The sequence below is a fragment of the Oncorhynchus mykiss genome, chromosome 10 (assembly GCF_013265735.2).
Source record: "Oncorhynchus mykiss isolate Arlee chromosome 10, USDA_OmykA_1.1, whole genome shotgun sequence".
NCBI lineage: Eukaryota > Metazoa > Chordata > Actinopteri > Salmoniformes > Salmonidae > Oncorhynchus > Oncorhynchus mykiss.
The window spans coordinates 988797-1008796 of record NC_048574.1 but is presented as its reverse complement, the minus strand read 5'-3'; the positions used below and the strand labels follow the sequence as shown (position 1 = coordinate 1008796).

At 46.4% G+C, this 20000-nt stretch overlaps 1 protein-coding gene across 2 annotated transcripts in view; it reads right to left on the bottom strand.

The window, feature by feature from the left end:
• LOC110534820 (periostin) overlaps positions 1 to 20000 on the bottom strand; it is a 67635-nt gene that overhangs the window by 21085 nt on the left and 26550 nt on the right. For both annotated transcript variants that reach the window (XM_036989451.1, XM_036989452.1), the window contains exons 9-13: positions 19540 to 19674; positions 18615 to 18763; positions 14263 to 14399; positions 13717 to 13847; positions 12828 to 12958 (exon numbers count right to left, since the gene is read on the bottom strand). In XM_036989451.1, the coding sequence (XP_036845346.1) occupies positions 12828 to 12958; positions 13717 to 13847; positions 14263 to 14399; positions 18615 to 18763; positions 19540 to 19674 (683 nt within the window). The remainder of the gene's footprint in view (positions 1 to 12827; positions 12959 to 13716; positions 13848 to 14262; positions 14400 to 18614; positions 18764 to 19539; positions 19675 to 20000) is intronic.

The following is a 20000-nucleotide window of genomic DNA, read 5'->3' as shown; positions in this document are numbered from 1 at the left end:
ACTAAGTTTCCGTCTGCTCTGCCTCTGGGACTACCTCAGAGCAGTGTTGTTTTCGAGACCACCTAAATGAAGTCAGAGTCAAGACCAAGACCGGGGGGGGGGGGGGTGAGACTGAGTCAAGACGGGGACAAGGGGACCGAGAGACCGGGGGGGGGGGTTGAGACTGAGTCAAGACGGAGACAAGGGGTCCAAGACCGGGGGGGGGGGGGGGGGTTGAGACTGAGTCAAGACGGAGACAAGGGGTCCAAGACCGGGGGGGGGGGGGGGTTGAGACTGAGTCAAGACGGAGACAAGGGGTCCAAGACCGGGGGGGGGGGGGGGAGGGGGGGGGGGGGGTTGAGACTGAGTCAAGACGGAGACATGGGGTCCAAGACCGGGGGGGGGGGGGGAGGGGGGGGGGGGGTTGAGACTGAGTCAAGACGGAGACAAGGGGTCCAAGACCGGGGGGGGGGGGGGAGGGGGGGGGGGGGTTGAGACTGAGTCAAGACGGAGACATGGGGTCCAAGACTGGGGGGGGTGAGACTGAGTCAAGACGGAGACAAGGGGTCCAAGACCAACACCAGAAGAATGCAAGTCCAATTCAAGACTATAATTGTAATTTTGTCAAATCATCACCATCATAAGAGTCAAAATGTCCAGTATTTCAGTGTACATATTTCAGAACGACATACAGATTCTTTAAACAGTGTCTCCTGACTCCTCCTGTCTCAGCCTCCAGTATTTATGCTGCAGTAGTTTATGTGTCGGGGGGCTAGGGTCAGTTTGTTATATCTGGAGTACTTCTCCTGTCCTATTCGGTGTCCTGTGTGAATTTAAGTATGCTCTCTCTAATTCTCTCTTTCTCTCTTTCTTTCTCTCTCTCGGAGGACCTGAGCCCTAGGACCATGCCCCAGGACTACCTGACATGATGACTCCTTGCTGTCCCCAGTCCACCTGGCCGTGCTGCTGCTCCAGTTTCAACTGTTCTGCCTTATTATTATTGGACCATGCTGGTCATTTATGAACATTTGAACATCTTGGCCATGTTCTGTTATATGAGCATTTAAATATGGTAATTTTCACGTGAGCACTTAAATATGGTAATTTTCACGTTTTCATAAATTCTTAGAATGTTTGGGAATCAGGTATACTAAGGAATGTAAAAAATTCTATAGGCAATATAGTGGGAAAGCGGCCATTTTGGACAATGAATAGACACTGCTGCAAATAAAACAGAATAAAACATCTGTCTTGTCCAGGACAGGAGTCTGCACAGACCGGGGCGCTATAGCCAATCAGAGATACAGTAGGCCTTTATAAAACAAGCCATTTGCCACACGGGCCTGTCATCATTCACTTTGTAGTGGACTGTGTGTTTACAGGCAGTAGGGCCTGTCATCATTCACTATGAACTGGACTGTGTGTTTACAGGCAGTAGGGCCTGTCATCATTCACTATGAACTGGACTGTGTGTTTACAGGCAGTAGGGCCTGTCATCATTCACTATGAACTGGACTGTGTGTTTACAGGCAGTAGGGCCTGTCATCATTCACTATGAACTGGACTGTGTGTTTACAGGCAGTAGGACCTGCCATCATTCACTATGAACTGGACTGTGTGTCTACAGGCAGTAGGACCTGTCATCATTCACTATGAACTGGACTGTGTGTTTACAGGCAGTAGGGCCTGTCATCATTCACTATGAACTGGACTGCGTGTTTACAGGCAGTAGGGCCTGTCATCATTCACTATGAACTGGACTGTGTGTCTACAGGCAGTAGGGCCTGTCATCATTCACTATGAAGTGGACTGTGTGTTTACAGGCAGTAGGACCTGCCATCATTCACTATGAACTGGACTGTGTGTTTACAGGCAGTAGGGCCTGTCATCATTCACTATGAACTGGACTGTGTGTTTACAGGCAGTTGGGCCTGTCATCATTCACTATGAACTGGACTGTGTGTTTACAGGCAGTAGGGCCTGTCATCATTCACTATGAACTGGACTGTGTGTTTACAGGCAGTATGGCCTGTCATCATTCACTTTGAACTGGACTGTGTGTTTACAGGCAGTAGGGCCTGGCATCATTCACTATGAACTGGACTGTGTGTTTACAGGCAGTAGGAATTGTCATCATTCACTATGAACTGGACTGTGTGTTAACAGGCAGTAGGGCCTGTCATCATTCACTATGAACTGGACTGTGTGTTTACAGGCAGTAGGGCCTGTCATCATTCACTATGAACTGGACTGTGTTTACAGGAAGTAGGGCCTGTCATCATTCACTATGAACTGGACTGTGTGTTTACAGGCAGTAGGGCCTGCCATCATTCACTATGAACTGGACTGTGTGTTTACAGGCAGTAGGACCTGCCATCATTCACTATGAACTGGACTGTGTGTTTACAGGCAGTAGGACCTGTCATCATTCACTATGAACTGGACTGTGTGTTTACAGGCAGTAGGGCCTGTCATCATTCACTATGAACTGGACTGTGTGTTTACAGGCAGTAGGGCCTGCCACAATTCACTATGAACTAGACTGTGTGTTTACAGGCAGTAGGGCCTGCCATCATTCACTATGAACTGGACTGTGTGTTTACAGGCAGTAGGGTCTGTCATCATTCACTATGAACTGGACTGTGTGTTTACAGGCAGTAGGACCTGTCATCATTCACTATGAACTGGACTGTGTGTTTACAGGCAGAAGGACGTGCCATCATTCACTATGAACTGGACTGTGTGTTTACAGGCAGTAGGACCTGTCATCATTCACTATGAACTGGACTGTGTGTTTACAGGCAGTAGTGTCTGTTATCATTCACTATGAACTGGACTGTGTGTCTACAGGCAGTAGGACCTGTCATCATTCACTATGAACTGGACTGTGTGTTTACAGGCAGTAGGACCTGCCATCATTCACTATGAACTGGACTGTGTGTTTACAGGCAGTAGGAACTGCCATCATTCACTATGAACTGGACTGTGTGTTTAAAGGCATTAGGGTCTGTCATCAGTCACTATGAACTGGATTGTGTGTTTACAGGCAGTAGGACCTGCCATCATTCACTATGAACTGGACTGTGTGTTTACAGGCAGTAGGGCCTGTCATCATTCACTATGAACTGGACTATGTGTTTACAGGCAGTAGGGCCTGTCATCATTCACTATGAACTGGACTGTGAGTTTACAGGCAGTAGGGCCTTTCATCATTCACTATGAACTGGACTGTGTGTTTACAGGCAGTAGGGCCTGTTATCATTCACTATGAACTGGACTGTGTGTTTACAGTTAGTAGGACCTGTCATAATTCACTTTGAACTGGACTGTGTGTTTACAGGCAGTAGGGCCTGTCATCATTCACTATGAACTGGACTGTGTGTTTACAGGCAGTAGGGCCTGTCATCATTCACTATGAACTGGACTGTGTTTACAGGAAGTAGGGCCTGTCATCATTCACTATGAACTGGACTGTGTGTTTACAGGCAGTAGGGCCTGCCATCATTCACTATGAACTGGACTGTGTGTTTACAGGCAGTAGGACCTGCCATCATTCACTATGAACTGGACTGTGTGTTTACAGGCAGTAGGACCTGTCATCATTCACTATGAACTGGACTGTGTGTTTACAGGCAGTAGGGCCTGTCATCATTCACTATGAACTGGACTGTGTGTTTACAGGCAGTAGGGCCTGCCACAATTCACTATGAACTAGACTGTGTGTTTACAGGCAGTAGGGCCTGCCATCATTCACTATGAACTGGACTGTGTGTTTACAGGCAGTAGGGTCTGTCATCATTCACTATGAACTGGACTGTGTGTTTACAGGCAGTAGGACCTGTCATCATTCACTATGAACTGGACTGTGTGTTTACAGGCAGAAGGACGTGCCATCATTCACTATGAACTGGACTGTGTGTTTACAGGCAGTAGGACCTGTCATCATTCACTATGAACTGGACTGTGTGTTTACAGGCAGTAGTGTCTGTTATCATTCACTATGAACTGGACTGTGTGTCTACAGGCAGTAGGACCTGTCATCATTCACTATGAACTGGACTGTGTGTTTACAGGCAGTAGGACCTGCCATCATTCACTATGAACTGGACTGTGTGTTTACAGGCAGTAGGAACTGCCATCATTCACTATGAACTGGACTGTGTGTTTAAAGGCATTAGGGTCTGTCATCAGTCACTATGAACTGGATTGTGTGTTTACAGGCAGTAGGACCTGCCATCATTCACTATGAACTGGACTGTGTGTTTACAGGCAGTAGGGCCTGTCATCATTCACTATGAACTGGACTATGTGTTTACAGGCAGTAGGGCCTGTCATCATTCACTATGAACTGGACTGTGAGTTTACAGGCAGTAGGGCCTTTCATCATTCACTATGAACTGGACTGTGTGTTTACAGGCAGTAGGGCCTGTTATCATTCACTATGAACTGGACTGTGTGTTTACAGGCAGTAGGACCTGTCATAATTCACTTTGAACTGGACTGTGTGTTTACAGGCAGTAGGGCCTGTTATCATTCACTATGAACTGGACTGTGTGTTTACAGGCAGTAGGGCCTGTCATCATTCACTATGAACTGGACTGTGTGTTTACAGGCAGTAGGACCTGACATCATTCACTATGAACTGGACTGTGTGTTTACAGGCAGTAGGGCCTGTCATCATTCACTATGAACTGGACTGTGTGTTTACAGGCAGTAGGGCCTGTCATCATTCACTATGAACTGGACTGTGTGTTTACAGGCAGTAGGGCCTGTCATCATTCACTATGAACTGGACTGTGTGTTTACAGGCAGTAGGGCCTGTCATCATTCACTTTGAACTGGACTGTGTGTTTACAGGCAGTAGGACCTGTCATCATTCACTATGCACTGGACTGTGTGTTTACAGGCTGTAGGGCCTGTCATCATTCACTTTGAACTGGACTGTGTGTTTACAGGCAGTAGGACCTGTCATCATTCACTATGAACTGGACTGTGTGTTTATAGGCACTTTGAACTGGACTGTGTGTTTACAGGCAGTAGGGCCTGCCACAATTCACTATGAACTAGACTGTGTGTTTACAGGCAGTAGGGCCTGCCATCATTCACTATGAACTGGACTGTGTGTTTACAGGCAGTAGGGTCTGTCATCATTCACTATGAACTGGACTGTGTGTTTAAAGGCAGTAGGACCTGTCATCATTCACTATGAACTGGACTGTGTGTTTACAGGCAGAAGGACGTGCCATCATTCACTATGAACTGGACTGTGTGTTTACAGGCAGTAGGACCTGTCATCATTCACTATGAACTGGACTGTGTGTTTACAGGCAGTAGTGTCTGTTATCATTCACTATGAACTGGACTGTGTGTCTACAGGCAGTAGGACCTGTCATCATTCACTATGAACTGGACTGTGTGTTTACAGGCAGTAGGACCTAACATCATTCACTATGAACTGGACTGTGTGTTTACAGGCAGTAGGACCTGCCATCATTCACTATGAACTGGACTGTGTGTTTAAAGGCAGTAGGGTCTGTCATCAGTCACTATGAACTGGATTGTGTGTTTACAGGCAGTAGGACCTGCCATCATTCACTATGAACTGGACTGTGTGTTTACAGGCAGTAGGGCCTGTCATCATTCACTATGAACTGGACTGTGTGTTTACAGGCAGTAGGGCCTGTCATCATTTACTATGAACTGGACTGTGTGTTTACAGGCAGTAGGGCCTTTCATCATTCACTATGAACTGGACTGTGTGTTTACAGGCAGTAGGGCCTGTTATCATTCACTATGAACTGGACTGTGTGTTTACAGGCAGTAGGAACTGCCATCGTTCACTATGAACTGGACTGTGTGTTTAAAGGCATTAGGGTCTGTCATCAGTCACTATGAACTGGATTGTGTGTTTACAGGCAGTAGGACCTGCCATCATTCACTATGAACTGGACTGTGTGTTTACAGGCAGTAGGGCCTGTCATCATTCACTATGAACTGGACTGTGTGTTTACAGGCAGTAGGGCCTGTCATCATTCACTATGAACTGGACTGTGTGTTTACAGGCAGTAGGACCTGTCATAATTCACTTTGAACTGGACTGTGTGTTTACAGGCAGTAGGACCTGCCATCATTCACTATGAACTGGACTGTGTGTTTACAGGCAGTAGGAACTGCCATCATTCACTATGAACTGGACTGTGTGTTTAAAGGCATTAGGGTCTGTCATCAGTCACTATGAACTGGATTGTGTGTTTACAGGCAGTAGGACCTGCCATCATTCACTATGAACTGGACTGTGTGTTTACAGGCAGTAGGGCCTGTCATCATTCACTATGAACTGGACTATGTGTTTACAGGCAGTAGGGCCTGTCATCATTCACTATGAACTGGACTGTGAGTTTACAGGCAGTAGGGCCTTTCATCATTCACTATGAACTGGACTGTGTGTTTACAGGCAGTAGGGCCTGTTATCATTCACTATGAACTGGACTGTGTGTTTACAGGCAGTAGGACCTGTCATAATTCACTTTGAACTGGACTGTGTGTTTACAGGCAGTAGGGCCTGTTATCATTCACTATGAACTGGACTGTGTGTTTACAGGCAGTAGGGCCTGTCATCATTCACTATGAACTGGACTGTGTGTTTACAGGCAGTAGGACCTGACATCATTCACTATGAACTGGACTGTGTGTTTACAGGCAGTAGGGCCTGTCATCATTCACTATGAACTGGACTGTGTGTTTACAGGCAGTAGGGCCTGTCATCATTCACTATGAACTGGACTGTGTGTTTACAGGCAGTAGGGCCTGTCATCATTCACTATGAACTGGACTGTGTGTTTACAGGCAGTAGGGCCTGTCATCATTCACTTTGAACTGGACTGTGTGTTTACAGGCAGTAGGACCTGTCATCATTCACTATGAACTGGACTGTGTGTTTACAGGCTGTAGGGCCTGTCATCATTCACTTTGAACTGGACTGTGTGTTTACAGGCAGTAGTACCTGTCATCATTCACTATGAACTGGACTGTGTGTTTATAGGCACTTTGAACTGGACTGTGTGTTTACAGGCAGTAGGGCCTGCCATCATTCACTATGAACTGGACTGTGTGTTTACAGGCAGTAGGGCCTGCCACAATTCACTATGAACTAGACTGTGTGTTTACAGGCAGTAGGGCCTGCCATCATTCACTATGAACTGGACTGTGTGTTTACAGGCAGTAGGGTCTGTCATCATTCACTATGAACTGGACTGTGTGTTTAAAGGCAGTAGGACCTGTCATCATTCACTATGAACTGGACTGTGTGTTTACAGGCAGAAGGACGTGCCATCATTCACTATGAACTGGACTGTGTGTTTACAGGCAGTAGGACCTGTCATCATTCACTATGAACTGGACTGTGTGTTTACAGGCGGTAGTGTCTGTTATCATTCACTATGAACTGGACTGTGTGTCTACAGGCAGTAGGACCTGTCATCATTCACTATGAACTGGACTGTGTGTTTACAGGCAGTAGGACCTAACATCATTCACTATGAACTGGACTGTGTGTTTACAGGCAGTAGGACCTGCCATCATTCACTATGAACTGGACTGTGTGTTTAAAGGCAGTAGGGTCTGTCATCAGTCACTATGAACTGGATTGTGTGTTTACAGGCAGTAGGACCTGCCATCATTCACTATGAACTGGACTGTGTGTTTACAGGCAGTAGGGCCTTTCATCATTCACTATGAACTGGACTGTGTGTTTACAGGCAGTAGGGCCTGTCATCATTCACTATGAACTGGACTGTGTGTTTACAGGCAGTAGGACCTGTCATCATTCACTATGAACTGGACTGTGTGTTTACAGGCAGTAGGGCCTGCCATCATTCACTATGAACTGGACTGTGTGTCTACAGGCAGTAGGGCCTGTCATCATTCACTATGAACTGGACTGTGTTTACAGGAAGTAGGGCCTGTCATCATTCACTATGAACTGGACTGTGTGTTTACAGGCAGTAGGGCCTGTCATCATTCACTATGAACTGGACTGTGTGTTTACAGGCAGTAGGGCCTGTCATCAATCACTATGAACTGGACTGTGTGTTTACAGGCATTAGGACCTGCCATCATTCACTTTGTACTGGACTGTGTGTTTACAGGAAGTAGCAACAGTGTGACTTTAGATCATTAGAAGACATTCGCCAAAAGCCTCATAATACAGCTGAATGGATTTCTGCAAATATGTAAACACCACGGGAGTCGTCTGACATTCGGGAACTTTACAGTCTTATTGATCAAACAACCATGACAAGGTAGGCTATCTTCCTCTATTTGCACATCAACAACAACCAGATCAACAACTACTGCTAGCCAGAGCAAGATGAGCTAAAATCTAACCAAGGAACATTAGATAAACCCTCTCAAACTTTTTTTCCAGCTAGTTGGCCGTCACGATTGCACTGATAAACGATGGGGAATTGTAGCCTCTTCATCCGTCTGCAGCTTGCCTACCAAATAGGTGCTTGTCCCAACCAAGCACCCAAGCTAACTGGCTAAAGTTGGGTTGCTTGCTAGTGTAACGGATGTGAAACGGATAGCTTAGTTAGAGGTGGTGCGCGCTAAATAGCGTTTCAATCTGTGACATCACTTGCTCTGAGACCTTGAAGTAGTGGTTCCCCTTGCTCTGCAAGGGCCGCGGCTTTTGTGGAGCGATGGGTAACGATGCTTCGTGGGTGACTGTTGTTGATGTGTGCAGAGGGTCCCTGGTTCGCGCCCGGGTATGGGCGAGGGGACGGCCTAAAGTTATACTGTTACACTAGCTAGCTACTTCCAGACACAAATGAGAGAACACCTCACTATGACCGTTTTCCTCGCCATAGAAGAACTGGTTAGGCTGTTTACGTGTTATCTAGAATGTTCTATAACTTTTTATTGTCTATTTTTACTGACACCGGGTCATGTTCAGTGGGTTCAGTGTGCGTTCGTAAATTCATCAGTTGTTCTGAGCTCTGGCACACTTCTGACGAGAGTGCTCTGAAATCAGAGTAGATAGAACAGAGGGAATTTGCGAATGCAAGAGATATGGTAACTGGATAACAGTTGTTCAAGTTCTTGCTAGCGCTAACCAAATGACACCTGCGTCTCTAGCTGCGTGTTCACCGGAAAAAAAATGATATGAGTGGAAACAGTCAGTCACTCAACCACTCCTCCAATGGCATGACATCCTCCTAGCAGCTAGCTAGGATGTCGGTTCTATGGGGAGATGTAGTGGTGATTTAACAACATGCTGTGTGTGGCCGCTGTCTCTCCATCGGCTCTATGCAGGGGTGTAGTGGTGGCTGTCTCTCCATCGGCTCTATGCAGGGGTGTAGTGGTGGCTGTCTCTCCATCGGCTCTATGCAGGGGTGTAGTGGTGGCTGTCTCTCCATCGGCTCTATGTGGAGGTGTAGTGGTGGCTGTCTCTCCATCGGCTCTATGCGGGGGTGTAGTGGTGGCTGTCTCTCCATCGGCTCTATGTGGAGGTGTAGTGGTGGCTGTCTCTCCATCGGCTCTATGTGGAGGTGTAGTGGTGGCTGTCTCTCCATCGGCTCTATGTGGAGGTGTAGTGGTGGCTGTCTCTCCATCGGCTCTATGTGGAGGTGTAGTGGTGGCTGTCTCTCCATCGGCTCTATGTGGGGGTGTAGTGGTGGCTGTCTCTCCATCGGCTCTATGTGGAGGTGTAGTGGTGGCTGTCTCTCCATCGGCTCTATGTGGAGGTGTAGTGGTGGCTGTCTCTCCATCGGCTCTATGTGGAGGTGTAGTGGTGGCTGTCTCTCCATCGGCTCTATGTGGAGGTGTAGTGGTGGCTGTCTCTCCATCGGCTCTATGTGGAGGTGTAGTGGTGGCTGTCTCTCCATCGGCTCTATGTGGAGGTGTAGTGGTGGCTGTCTCTCCATCGGCTCTATGTGGAGGTGTAGTGGTGGCTGTCTCTCCATCGGCTCTATGTGGGGGTGTAGTGGTGGCTGTCTCTCCATCGGCTCTATGTGGAGGTGTAGTGGTGGCTGTCTCTCCATCGGCTCTATGTGGAGGTGTAGTGGTGGCTGTCTCTCCATCGGCTCTATGTGGAGGTGTAGTGGTGGCTGTCTCTCCATCGGCTCTATGTGGAGGTGTAGTGGTGGCTGTCTCTCCATCGGCTCTATGTGGAGGTGTAGTGGTGGCTGTCTCTCCATCGGCTCTATGTGGAGGTGTAGTGGTGGCTGTCTCTCCATCGGCTCTATGTGGAGGTGTAGTGGTGGCTGTCTCTCCATCGGCTCTATGTGGAGGTGTAGTGGTGGCTGTCTCTCCATCGGCTCTATGTGGGGGTGTAGTGGTGGCTGTCTCTCCATCGGCTCTATGTGGAGGTGTAGTGGTGGCTGTCTCTCCATCGGCTCTATGTGGAGGTGTAGTGGTGGCTGTCTCTCCATCGGCTCTATGTGGAGGTGTAGTGGTGGCTGTCTCTCCATCGGCTCTATGTGGAGGTGTAGTGGTGGCTGTCTCTCCATCGGCTCTATGTGGGGGTGTAGTGGTGGCTGTCTCTCCATCGGCTCTATGTGGAGGTGTAGTGGTGGCTGTCTCTCCATCGGCTCTATGTGGAGGTGTAGTGGTGGCTGTCTCTCCATCGGCTCTATGTGGAGGTGTAGTGGTGGCTGTCTCTCCATCGGCTCTATGTGGAGGTGTAGTGGTGGCTGTCTCTCCATCGGCTCTATGTGGAGGTGTAGTGGTGGCTGTCTCTCCATCGGCTCTATGTGGAGGTGTAGTGGTGGCTGTCTCTCCATCGGCTCTATGTGGAGGTGTAGTGGTGGCTGTCTCTCCATCGGCTCTATGTGGGGGTGTAGTGGTGGCTGTCTCTCCATCGGCTCTATGTGGAGGTGTAGTGGTGGCTGTCTCTCCATCGGCTCTATGTGGAGGTGTAGTGGTGGCTGTCTCTCCATCGGCTCTATGTGGAGGTGTAGTGGTGGCTGTCTCTCCATCGGCTCTATGTGGAGGTGTAGTGGTGGCTGTCTCTCCATCGGCTCTATGTGGAGGTGTAGTGGTGGCTGTCTCTCCATCGGCTCTATGTGGAGGTGTAGTGGTGGCTGTCTCTCCATCGGCTCTATGTGGAGGTGTAGTGGTGGCTGTCTCTCCATCGGCTCTATGTGGGGGTGTAGTGGTGGCTGTCTCTCCATCGGCTCTATGTGGAGGTGTAGTGGTGGCTGTCTCTCCATCGGCTCTATGTGGAGGTGTAGTGGTGGCTGTCTCTCCATCGGCTCTATGTGGGGGTGTAGTGGTGGCTGTCTCTCCATCGGCTCTATGTGGGGGTGTAGTGGTGGCTGTCTCTCCATCGGCTCTATGTGGGGGTGTAGTGGTGGCTGTCTCTCCATCGGCTCTATGCAGGGGTGTAGTGGTGGCTGTCTCTCCATCGGCTCTATGTGGGGGTGTAGTGGTGGCTGTCTCTCCATCGGCTCTATGTGGAGGTGTAGTGGCCGCTGTCTCTCCATCGGCTCTATGTGGAGGTGTAGTGGTGGCTGTCTCTCCATCGGCTCTATGTGGAGGTGTAGTGGTGGCTGTCTCTCCATCGGCTCTATGTGGAGGTGTAGTGGTGGCTGGAGAAGTGGGTCTACTCTAAATCTGACAAAAAGTTCCCAAACGGCGACGGAAAGACGCTGTGTGAAAAAAAATCGATGTTTTCTTATGCTTATGAGATTTTCTGTTTTTAATCTCAAACATTTTTAAATTGAAAAAATACAACAATTTGATGGTCTAAGTCCACATCGAGGCTTAAACCTGATTGGGTGAGCCTGTCAGAATCACAAACCTGTCAAAAAATCACGAACCTGTCAAATCACGAACCTGTCAAAAATCACGAACTTGTCAAAAATCACGAACCTGTCAAATCACGAACCTGTCAAAAATCACGAACCTGTCAGAATCACAAACCTGTCAGAATCACAAACCTGTCAAAAATCACGAACCTGTCAGAATCACAAACCTGTCAGAATCACAAACCTGTCAAAAATCACGAACCTGTCAGAATCACAAACCTGTCAGAATCACAAACCTGTCAAAAATCACAAACCTGTCAGAATCACAAACCTGTCACCAGTGGTGTGTATTTATGGATGCCAAGGGAATCCAGGCTTTCCCCGGAAAAAAATATTTAAAGAATATCATAATAATAATGTGTCTTCTCTTTGTTTCAGAATTGTCCTTCAATTCACAAGAGGCTGAACGTATCCCACAGGAGAAAGCATCCGTGTGAGCAAAACAGCGCCCCCTCTGTCTCTCTACCTGTAGGCCATCGATCTGATGCTGTCTGGTCCAAACAAGTATGACCTCCCTTGACAACAAAAAAAATAGCATCACAATTTGCAGATCAGCATTGAGCTCAACTGTGAATGGTCCTGCAGCACCAAAGAAAAGTTTCAAGGTGAAACCAGTTTGGATTTGACATCACTGATATCAAATCCCTTTGAGAGCATATGTCATTGACAGAAACAACTTGAATTGTTGCATCTCGTTGTGTTGTCCTCCGGTGGCTAACTAGCTAGCTAAAATTGTCCCTTTCCTAAATTACCCATGGATGGAGATAACGATTTGGACTTGTGGTTGTACTTAAGTCTCTGTACCGGCCAATGATTATATAGTCAATTCTGATCCAACCGTTAATTCACACATTGTGCCCCTGACCTGAGAGGATGGAAGTTCAATATGTAGCTAGATGTAGGCTAATCTTAACTCGCTAACGTTGCTTTCTCCGTCCATGAATGGAAGTTAGGCTTAGCGAGCAAGCATTTTAAGCCATGTAGCCTAGAACAACAAACAATTAAAGCGTGCACTGTATGAGAATGGTTTAGTGTACATACAGACAGCACTTGCAGGCTGTGTCCCTGGATGGTCTTGAGCAGGTTGGTGACGCCTCCCTCCAGTCCCCCGTTGATGAACACTCCGTTACTGAAGTGATACAGGAGGATGGTCCTCAGAGCGTTCACGTCGCCTAATGATGATGTCACACAGGAAAAACAGGAGTTACACAAATATGTATCTCAACAGTGGCTCCCTCTATCACTTCTCATTTTTATGAACTGAACTCAAAGAACTGGACAGGTGGAAAAGCAGTAAACTCAAAGAACTGGACAGGTGGAAAAGCAGTAAACTCAAAGAACTGGACGGGTAGAAAAGCAGTAAACTCAAATAACTGGACAAGTAGAAAAGCAGTAAACTCAAAGAACTGGACAGGAGAAAAGCAGTAAACTCAAATAACTGGACAGGTAGAAAGCAGTAAACTCAAAGAACTGGACAGGAGAAAAGCAGTAAACTCAAATAACTGGACAGGTAGAAAAGCAATAAACTCAAAGAACTGGACAGGAGAAAAGCAGTAAACTCAAAGAACTGGACAGGAGAAAAGCAGTAAACTCGAAGAACTGGACAGGAGAAAAGCAGTAAACTCAAAGAACTGGACAGGAGAAAAGCAGTAAACTCAAAGAACTGAACAGGAGAAAAGCAGTAAACTCAAAGAACTGGACAGGAGAAAAGCAGTAAACTCAAAGAACTGGACAGCTGGAAAAGCAGTAAACTCAAAGAACTGGACAGGAGAAAAGCAGTAAACTCAAAGAACTGGACAGGTGGGAGCACTGAATTCTCCAACAGGCATCTTCTACATTGCTGGTTCCTGTCCTATGTTGTAAAGTGGATGAAGAATGAAAGAAGATTGCTAACAAGATTGAAGGATGGAAAGAGAGACGGAGTACTAACTGGCCAGCAGGGTGATGTCCCGTTCTGTGAGCCCGTCGAAGGCTTCATCTGTGGGTGCGAAAACGGTGTAGGATCCCTCCTGTTTCAACAGCTCTGTCAGACCTGCACTCTTCATCAGAGACAGGAAGATACTACAGACAGATACATAGAGATAGAGAAACCAATCACTCAACCAATCAACCAATCACTCAATAAATCAATAATCCAATCAATCAATTAGTTAATGACTCAATCAAATCCTTGAGAGCGCAGAGAGAAACAGTGAATCTTTAGTTCAATAAGTCTTGAAAATCTTTGTCTTAATGGAACATGCAGAGATATTCATGAAGGAATTTTTACTTATTATTTTTTGTATTTTTTTTTTTAAAGATATACCATCTATAGATCTATACCAACGGTTTCACCTCAAATTGGAGGTATTATAGACAAACGTCTATTTTTGACCTATTTTCACATATCACACAAATCTTTCATTGATACCAATAGTCCTGAGTCTCAAGATGTGACCATACTGTCAAATTAACACATTGGTTTAGATGTCCTTACTTGAAGCGTCCATCTGCCATGAGAACCTTGTAGATGGTGGTCTGAGCTGGTTTGATGAGAGACCTCATCAGGTGAAGGGCTCCGTTGCTGCCCTCTTTACTGCCTCGCACCATGCAGGAATTCTCAATACACACAGCCTAGAGACGGAGATAGAGACAAATCAATCAATTTTATTATTTTATTTTACCTTTATTTTAACTAGGTAAGTCAGTTTAGAACAAATTCTTATTTTCAATGACGGCCTAGGAACAGCGGCTTAACTGCCTTGTCAAGGGGCAGAACGACAGATTTTACCTTGTCAGCTCAGGGATTCGATCTTGCATCCTTTCGGTTACTAGTCCAATGCAATCAATTCTAAACATCCATCCACCCATCCGTCCATCCATCCACCCACCCATCCGTCCACCCATCCATCCATCCACCCACCCGTCCATCCATCCACCCACCTGTCCATCCACCCACCCGTCCACCCACCCACCCATCCATCCACCCACCCATCCATCCATCCACCCATCCATCCATCCATCCATCCATCCATCCATCCATCCATCCACTCACCCATCCATCCATCCACCCATCCACCCACCCATCCATCCATCCATCCACCCATCCATCCATCCACCCATCCACTCACCCATCCATCCATCCACCCATCCATCCACTCACCCGTCCATCCGTCCATCCATCCATCCGTCCATCTGTCCATCCGTCCATCCATCCACCCATCCATCCATCCACCCATCCACTCACCCATCCATCCATCCACCCATCCATCCACTCACCCGTCCATCCGTCCATCCATCCATCCACCCGCCCATCCGTCCATCCACCCATCCATCCATCCACCCAATGCATTCCAATCGAGAGAGTAAGAGAGAGAGATGTATTTTCCGTTTCATACTTCAACTACTTGCACATTGTTACAACACTGTACATAGTCAATAATATAACATTTGAAATGTCTATATTCTTTTGTGAGTTTTCATGTGTTCCACCTCAAACTGTCATAAACAAATCAGATGAGTATCAGACACCTCAAACTGCTAGCTGCTGTCTAATCAATGCAACATTGACATTATCCCACACCTGGTTAGCCACTATTGGCTATAAAAGCAAAAACCTGACAATATCTGCCAATAAATTTCCGGCAATATTGCCATGTGTGAAAGAGCTGTTCATTTAGCTCCCTAAATTGCATTAATTTACTATAGCGATCCTCTAATACAGGACTAGTAAAGGCCTACCTGTCCTCTAATACAGGACTAGTAAAGGCCTACCTGTCCTCTAATACAGGACTAGTAAAGGCCTACCTGTCCTCTAATACAGGACTAGTAAAGGCCTACCTGTCCTCTAGTACAGGACTAGTAAAGGCCTACCTGTCCTCTAATACAGGACTAGTAAAGGCCTAGTGGTCCTCTAATACAGGACTAGTAAAGGTCATGATTATTAGAAAGCAAATTACAAGTTCTGGCCTGGTTTAGATCTTATCTGTCGGAAAGATATCAGTTTGTCTCTGTGAATGGTTTGTCCTCTGAAAAATCAACTGTAAATTTCCGGTGTTCCTTAAGGGTCCATTTTAGGACCACTTTTGTTTTCACTATATATTTTACCTCTTGGGGTTGTCATTTGAAATCATAATGTTAACTTTCACTGCTACGTGGATGACACACAGCTGTACATTTCAATGAAACATGGTGAAGCCCCAAAATTGCCCTCGCTAGAAGCATGTGTTTCAGACATAAGGAAGTGGATGGCTGCAAACTTTGTACTTTTAAACTCGGACAAAACAGAGATGCTTGTTCCCAGGTGGCTTGTGGCAAACTTTAAACAACACTTTTTATGGATATCTTTAAGAAATGGCTTTCTTCTTGCCACTCTTCCATAAAGGCCAGATTTGTGCAATATACGACTGATTGTTGTCCTATGGACAGAGTCTCCCACCTCAGCTGTAGATCTCTGCAGTTCATCCAGAGTGATCATGGGCCTCTTGGCTGCATCTCTGATCAGTCTTCTCCTTGTATGAGCTGAAAGTTTAGAGGGACGGCCAGGTCTTGGTAGATTTGCAGTGGTCTGATACTCCTTCCATTTCAATATTATCGCTTGCACAGTGCTCCTTGGGATGTTTAAAGCTTGGGAAATCTTTTTGTATCCAAATCCGGCTTTAAACTTCTTCACAACAGTATCTCAGACCTGCCTGGTGTGTTCCTTGTTCTTCATGATGCTCTCTGCGCTTTTAACGGACCTCTGAGACTATCACAGTGCAGGTGCATTTATACGGAGACTTGATTACACTCAGGTGGATTGTATTTATCATCATTAGTCATTTAGGTCAACATTGGATCATTCAGAGATCCTCACTGAACTTCTGGAGAGAGTTTGCTGCACTGAAAGTAAAGGGGCTGAATAATTTTGCACGCCCAATTTTTCAGTTTTTGATTTGTTAAAAAAGTTTGAAATATCCAATAAATGTCGTTCCACTTCATGACTGTGTCCCACTTGTTGTTGATTCTTCACAAAAAAATACAGTTTTATATCTTTATGTTTGAAGCCTGAAATGTGGCAAAAGGTCGCAAAGTTCAAGGGGGCCGAATACTTTCGCAAGGCACTGTAGGTATTACAGACTGAGACAGAGAGAGGTTGAAAATGTCAGTGAAGACACTTGCCAGCTGGTCAGTGCATTCTGGTAATCCGACTGGCCCTGCGGCCTTGTGAATGTTGACCTGTTTAAAGGTCTCACTCACATCGGCTATGGAGAGCATGATCATACAGTCGACCGGAACAGCTGGTGCTCTCATGTATGGTTCAGTGTTGCTTGTCTTGAAGTGAGCATAGAAGGCATTTAGCTCGTCTGGTAGGCTCGCATCACTGGGCAGTCCGCGGCTGGGTTTCCTTTTGTAATCGGTAGTAGTCTGCAAGCCCTCCCACATCCGACGAGCATCAGAGTTGGTGTAGTAGGATTCGATCTCAGTACTGTTTTAACGCTTTGCCTGTTTGATGGTTCGTCGGAGGTCGTAGATGGATTTATTATGCGTCTCCGGATTAGTGTCCTGCTCCTTGAAAGCGGCAGCTCTAGCCTTTAGCTCAGTGCGGATGTTGCCTGTAATCCATGGCTTCTGGTTGGGATATGTACGTACCGGTCACTGTGGGGATGACGTCGTCGATGCACTTAGTAATGAAGCCGTTGACTGATGTGGTAAACTGCTCAATATTATCGGATGAATCCTGGAACATTTTCCAGTCTGTGCGAAACAGTCCTGAAGTTTAGCATCCGTTTCGTTGGACCACTTCTGTGTTGTTTTTTATTTATTTTACCTTTATTTAACCAGGCAAGTCAGTTAAGAACAAATTCTTATTTTCAATGACGGCCTGGGAACAGTGGGTTAACTGCCTGTTCAGGGGCAGAACGACAGATTTGTACCTTGTCAGCTCGGGGGTTTGAACTCGCAACCTTCCGGTTACTAGTCCAACACTCTAACCACTAGGCTACCCTGCCGCCCCAGCGAGTCAATGGTACTTCCTGTTTGAAATTTTGCTTGTAAGCAGGAATCAGGAGGGTAGAGTTATGGTCCGATTTGCCAAATGGAGAGCGAAGGACAGCTTTGTATGCGTCTCTGTGTGTGGAGTAAAGGTGCTTGTAGAGGTTTAATCCCTCTAGATTAACATGCAACTGGTAGAAATGAGGTCAAACGGTTTCCCTGCATTAAAATCACTGGCCGAGCGCCGCCTCTGGATAAGCATTTCCTCGTTTGCTTATGACCTTTATACAGCTCATTGAGTGTCGTCTTAGTGCCAGTATCAGTTTGTGGTGGTAAATAGACAGCTATGAGTAATATAGATGAAAACTCTCTTGGTAAATAGTGAGGTCAACAGTTTATCATGAGGTATTCTAACTCATTAGAGCAGAACCGCGACACTTCCTTAATATTAGAGATTATGCACCAGCTGTTGATAATAAAGAGACACACCCCTCCCACTGATTTTACGGGACTGTTCCACACACACACACACACACACACACACACACACACACACACACACACACACACACACACACACACACAAACACACACACACACACACCTCCACTTGATCTTACCGGACTGTGCCACACACATACACACAACCCTACCCCTTCCACACACACACACACACACACACACACACACACACACACACACACACACACACACACACACACCTCCACCTGATCTTACCGGACTGTGCCACACACATACACACAACCCTACCCCTTCCACACACACACACACACACACACACACACACACACACACACACACACACACACACACACACACACACACACACACACACACACACTTTCTCCCACTCACAGTGCGGTAGATGAAGACGCGTATTCGTTTCCCAGCGACGGTCTCCAGCAGCTGTCCGTTGTAGAGTTCACTCAGTTTGTGTTTTTGCTTCAGAATGTGGTTCTCCAAGATCACCTTCAACAGGCTCTGGTCTAAAGACATCACCTCATCTGCAACACAATGGGGACATATACAGGAGAGTTAAACCAGATACTAACATACAGATGCCGTATCTTCATTTGATCCAGTTTCACACAGCAGTAAGTCATCCTACAGCAACAGGAAATGTGAATTGTTATAACTAATGGATTTTTTTTTGTAAGGGGTTGATTCATTTTTCTTTAGGGCAAATCAAGTCTGACATTTTAAAGTGAAAATTACAAACTTTAGAAGGCTTTTTTAAAAACCTTAAATACACTACAAGTTTGCATTTACTGCTGTGCTGGGAAATTCCTGCAATAACAGGATGATCAAATTAAGATACAGCATCTGCTTGTTGGTTCCAGAGTTCCTAGAGTCTATTTCCATTGTGTTCTCCTAGGCCATAATAACAGGGTTTATCCAATATCTCTAGTCTAGACCAAGTGCTTAAGTTCCATGCAGAAGTTCCTGGGCTGAGATTATTGGGCTTCAAGCCCTAGTCGAAAAGGTATTGTTATGTGCTGTGTAGGTTGAGGAGAGCCAATAGAGCATACCCACCAGAGAAAGTTGGGTTGAGGGGAGCCAATAGAGCATACCCACCAGAGAAAGTTGGGTTGAGGGAGCCAATAGGGTGAACTCATCAGAGAAAGCTGGGTTGAGGGGAGCCAATAGAAGCACTCGCCAGAGAAAGCTGGGTTGAGGGGAGCCAATAGAAGCACTCACCAGAGAAAGCTGGGTTGAGGGAGCCAATAGGGTGAACTCATCAGAGAAAGCTGGGTTGAGGGGAGCCAATAGAAGCACTCACCAGAGAAAGCTGGGTTGAGGGGAGCCAATAGGGTGTACTCTGTCTCTGGCTTCATTGCAGCTGATAGGCCGAGCTCTGACACCATGTCTCTGAAGGTGCTCTGGGATTCATCAACCAGCTCCATCACCTCCTTGGCTTTGAGCGGAAACAACACATGATCGATCATCAGATAACAACAACGACAACACACATCACAATATCTACATACAAGGCACCACCACAAGCCCTAAAATGTGCCAAGCATTTTAGCCCAGACTGAAATGAACCATAAACCCCTTTTTTTAAATCAATCAAAGTCAATCAACTGTCTTTACAAAGCCCTTTTTATATCAACTTTTTACAAGCGCTAAACATGTACAATAGATCTGAAAAAACTCCAGATGGTTCTAGAAACTCAATATAGACTACCAGGGAACTGAATGAAACCATGAAACCATGGCGATCCATTCAGATTCAAGAGA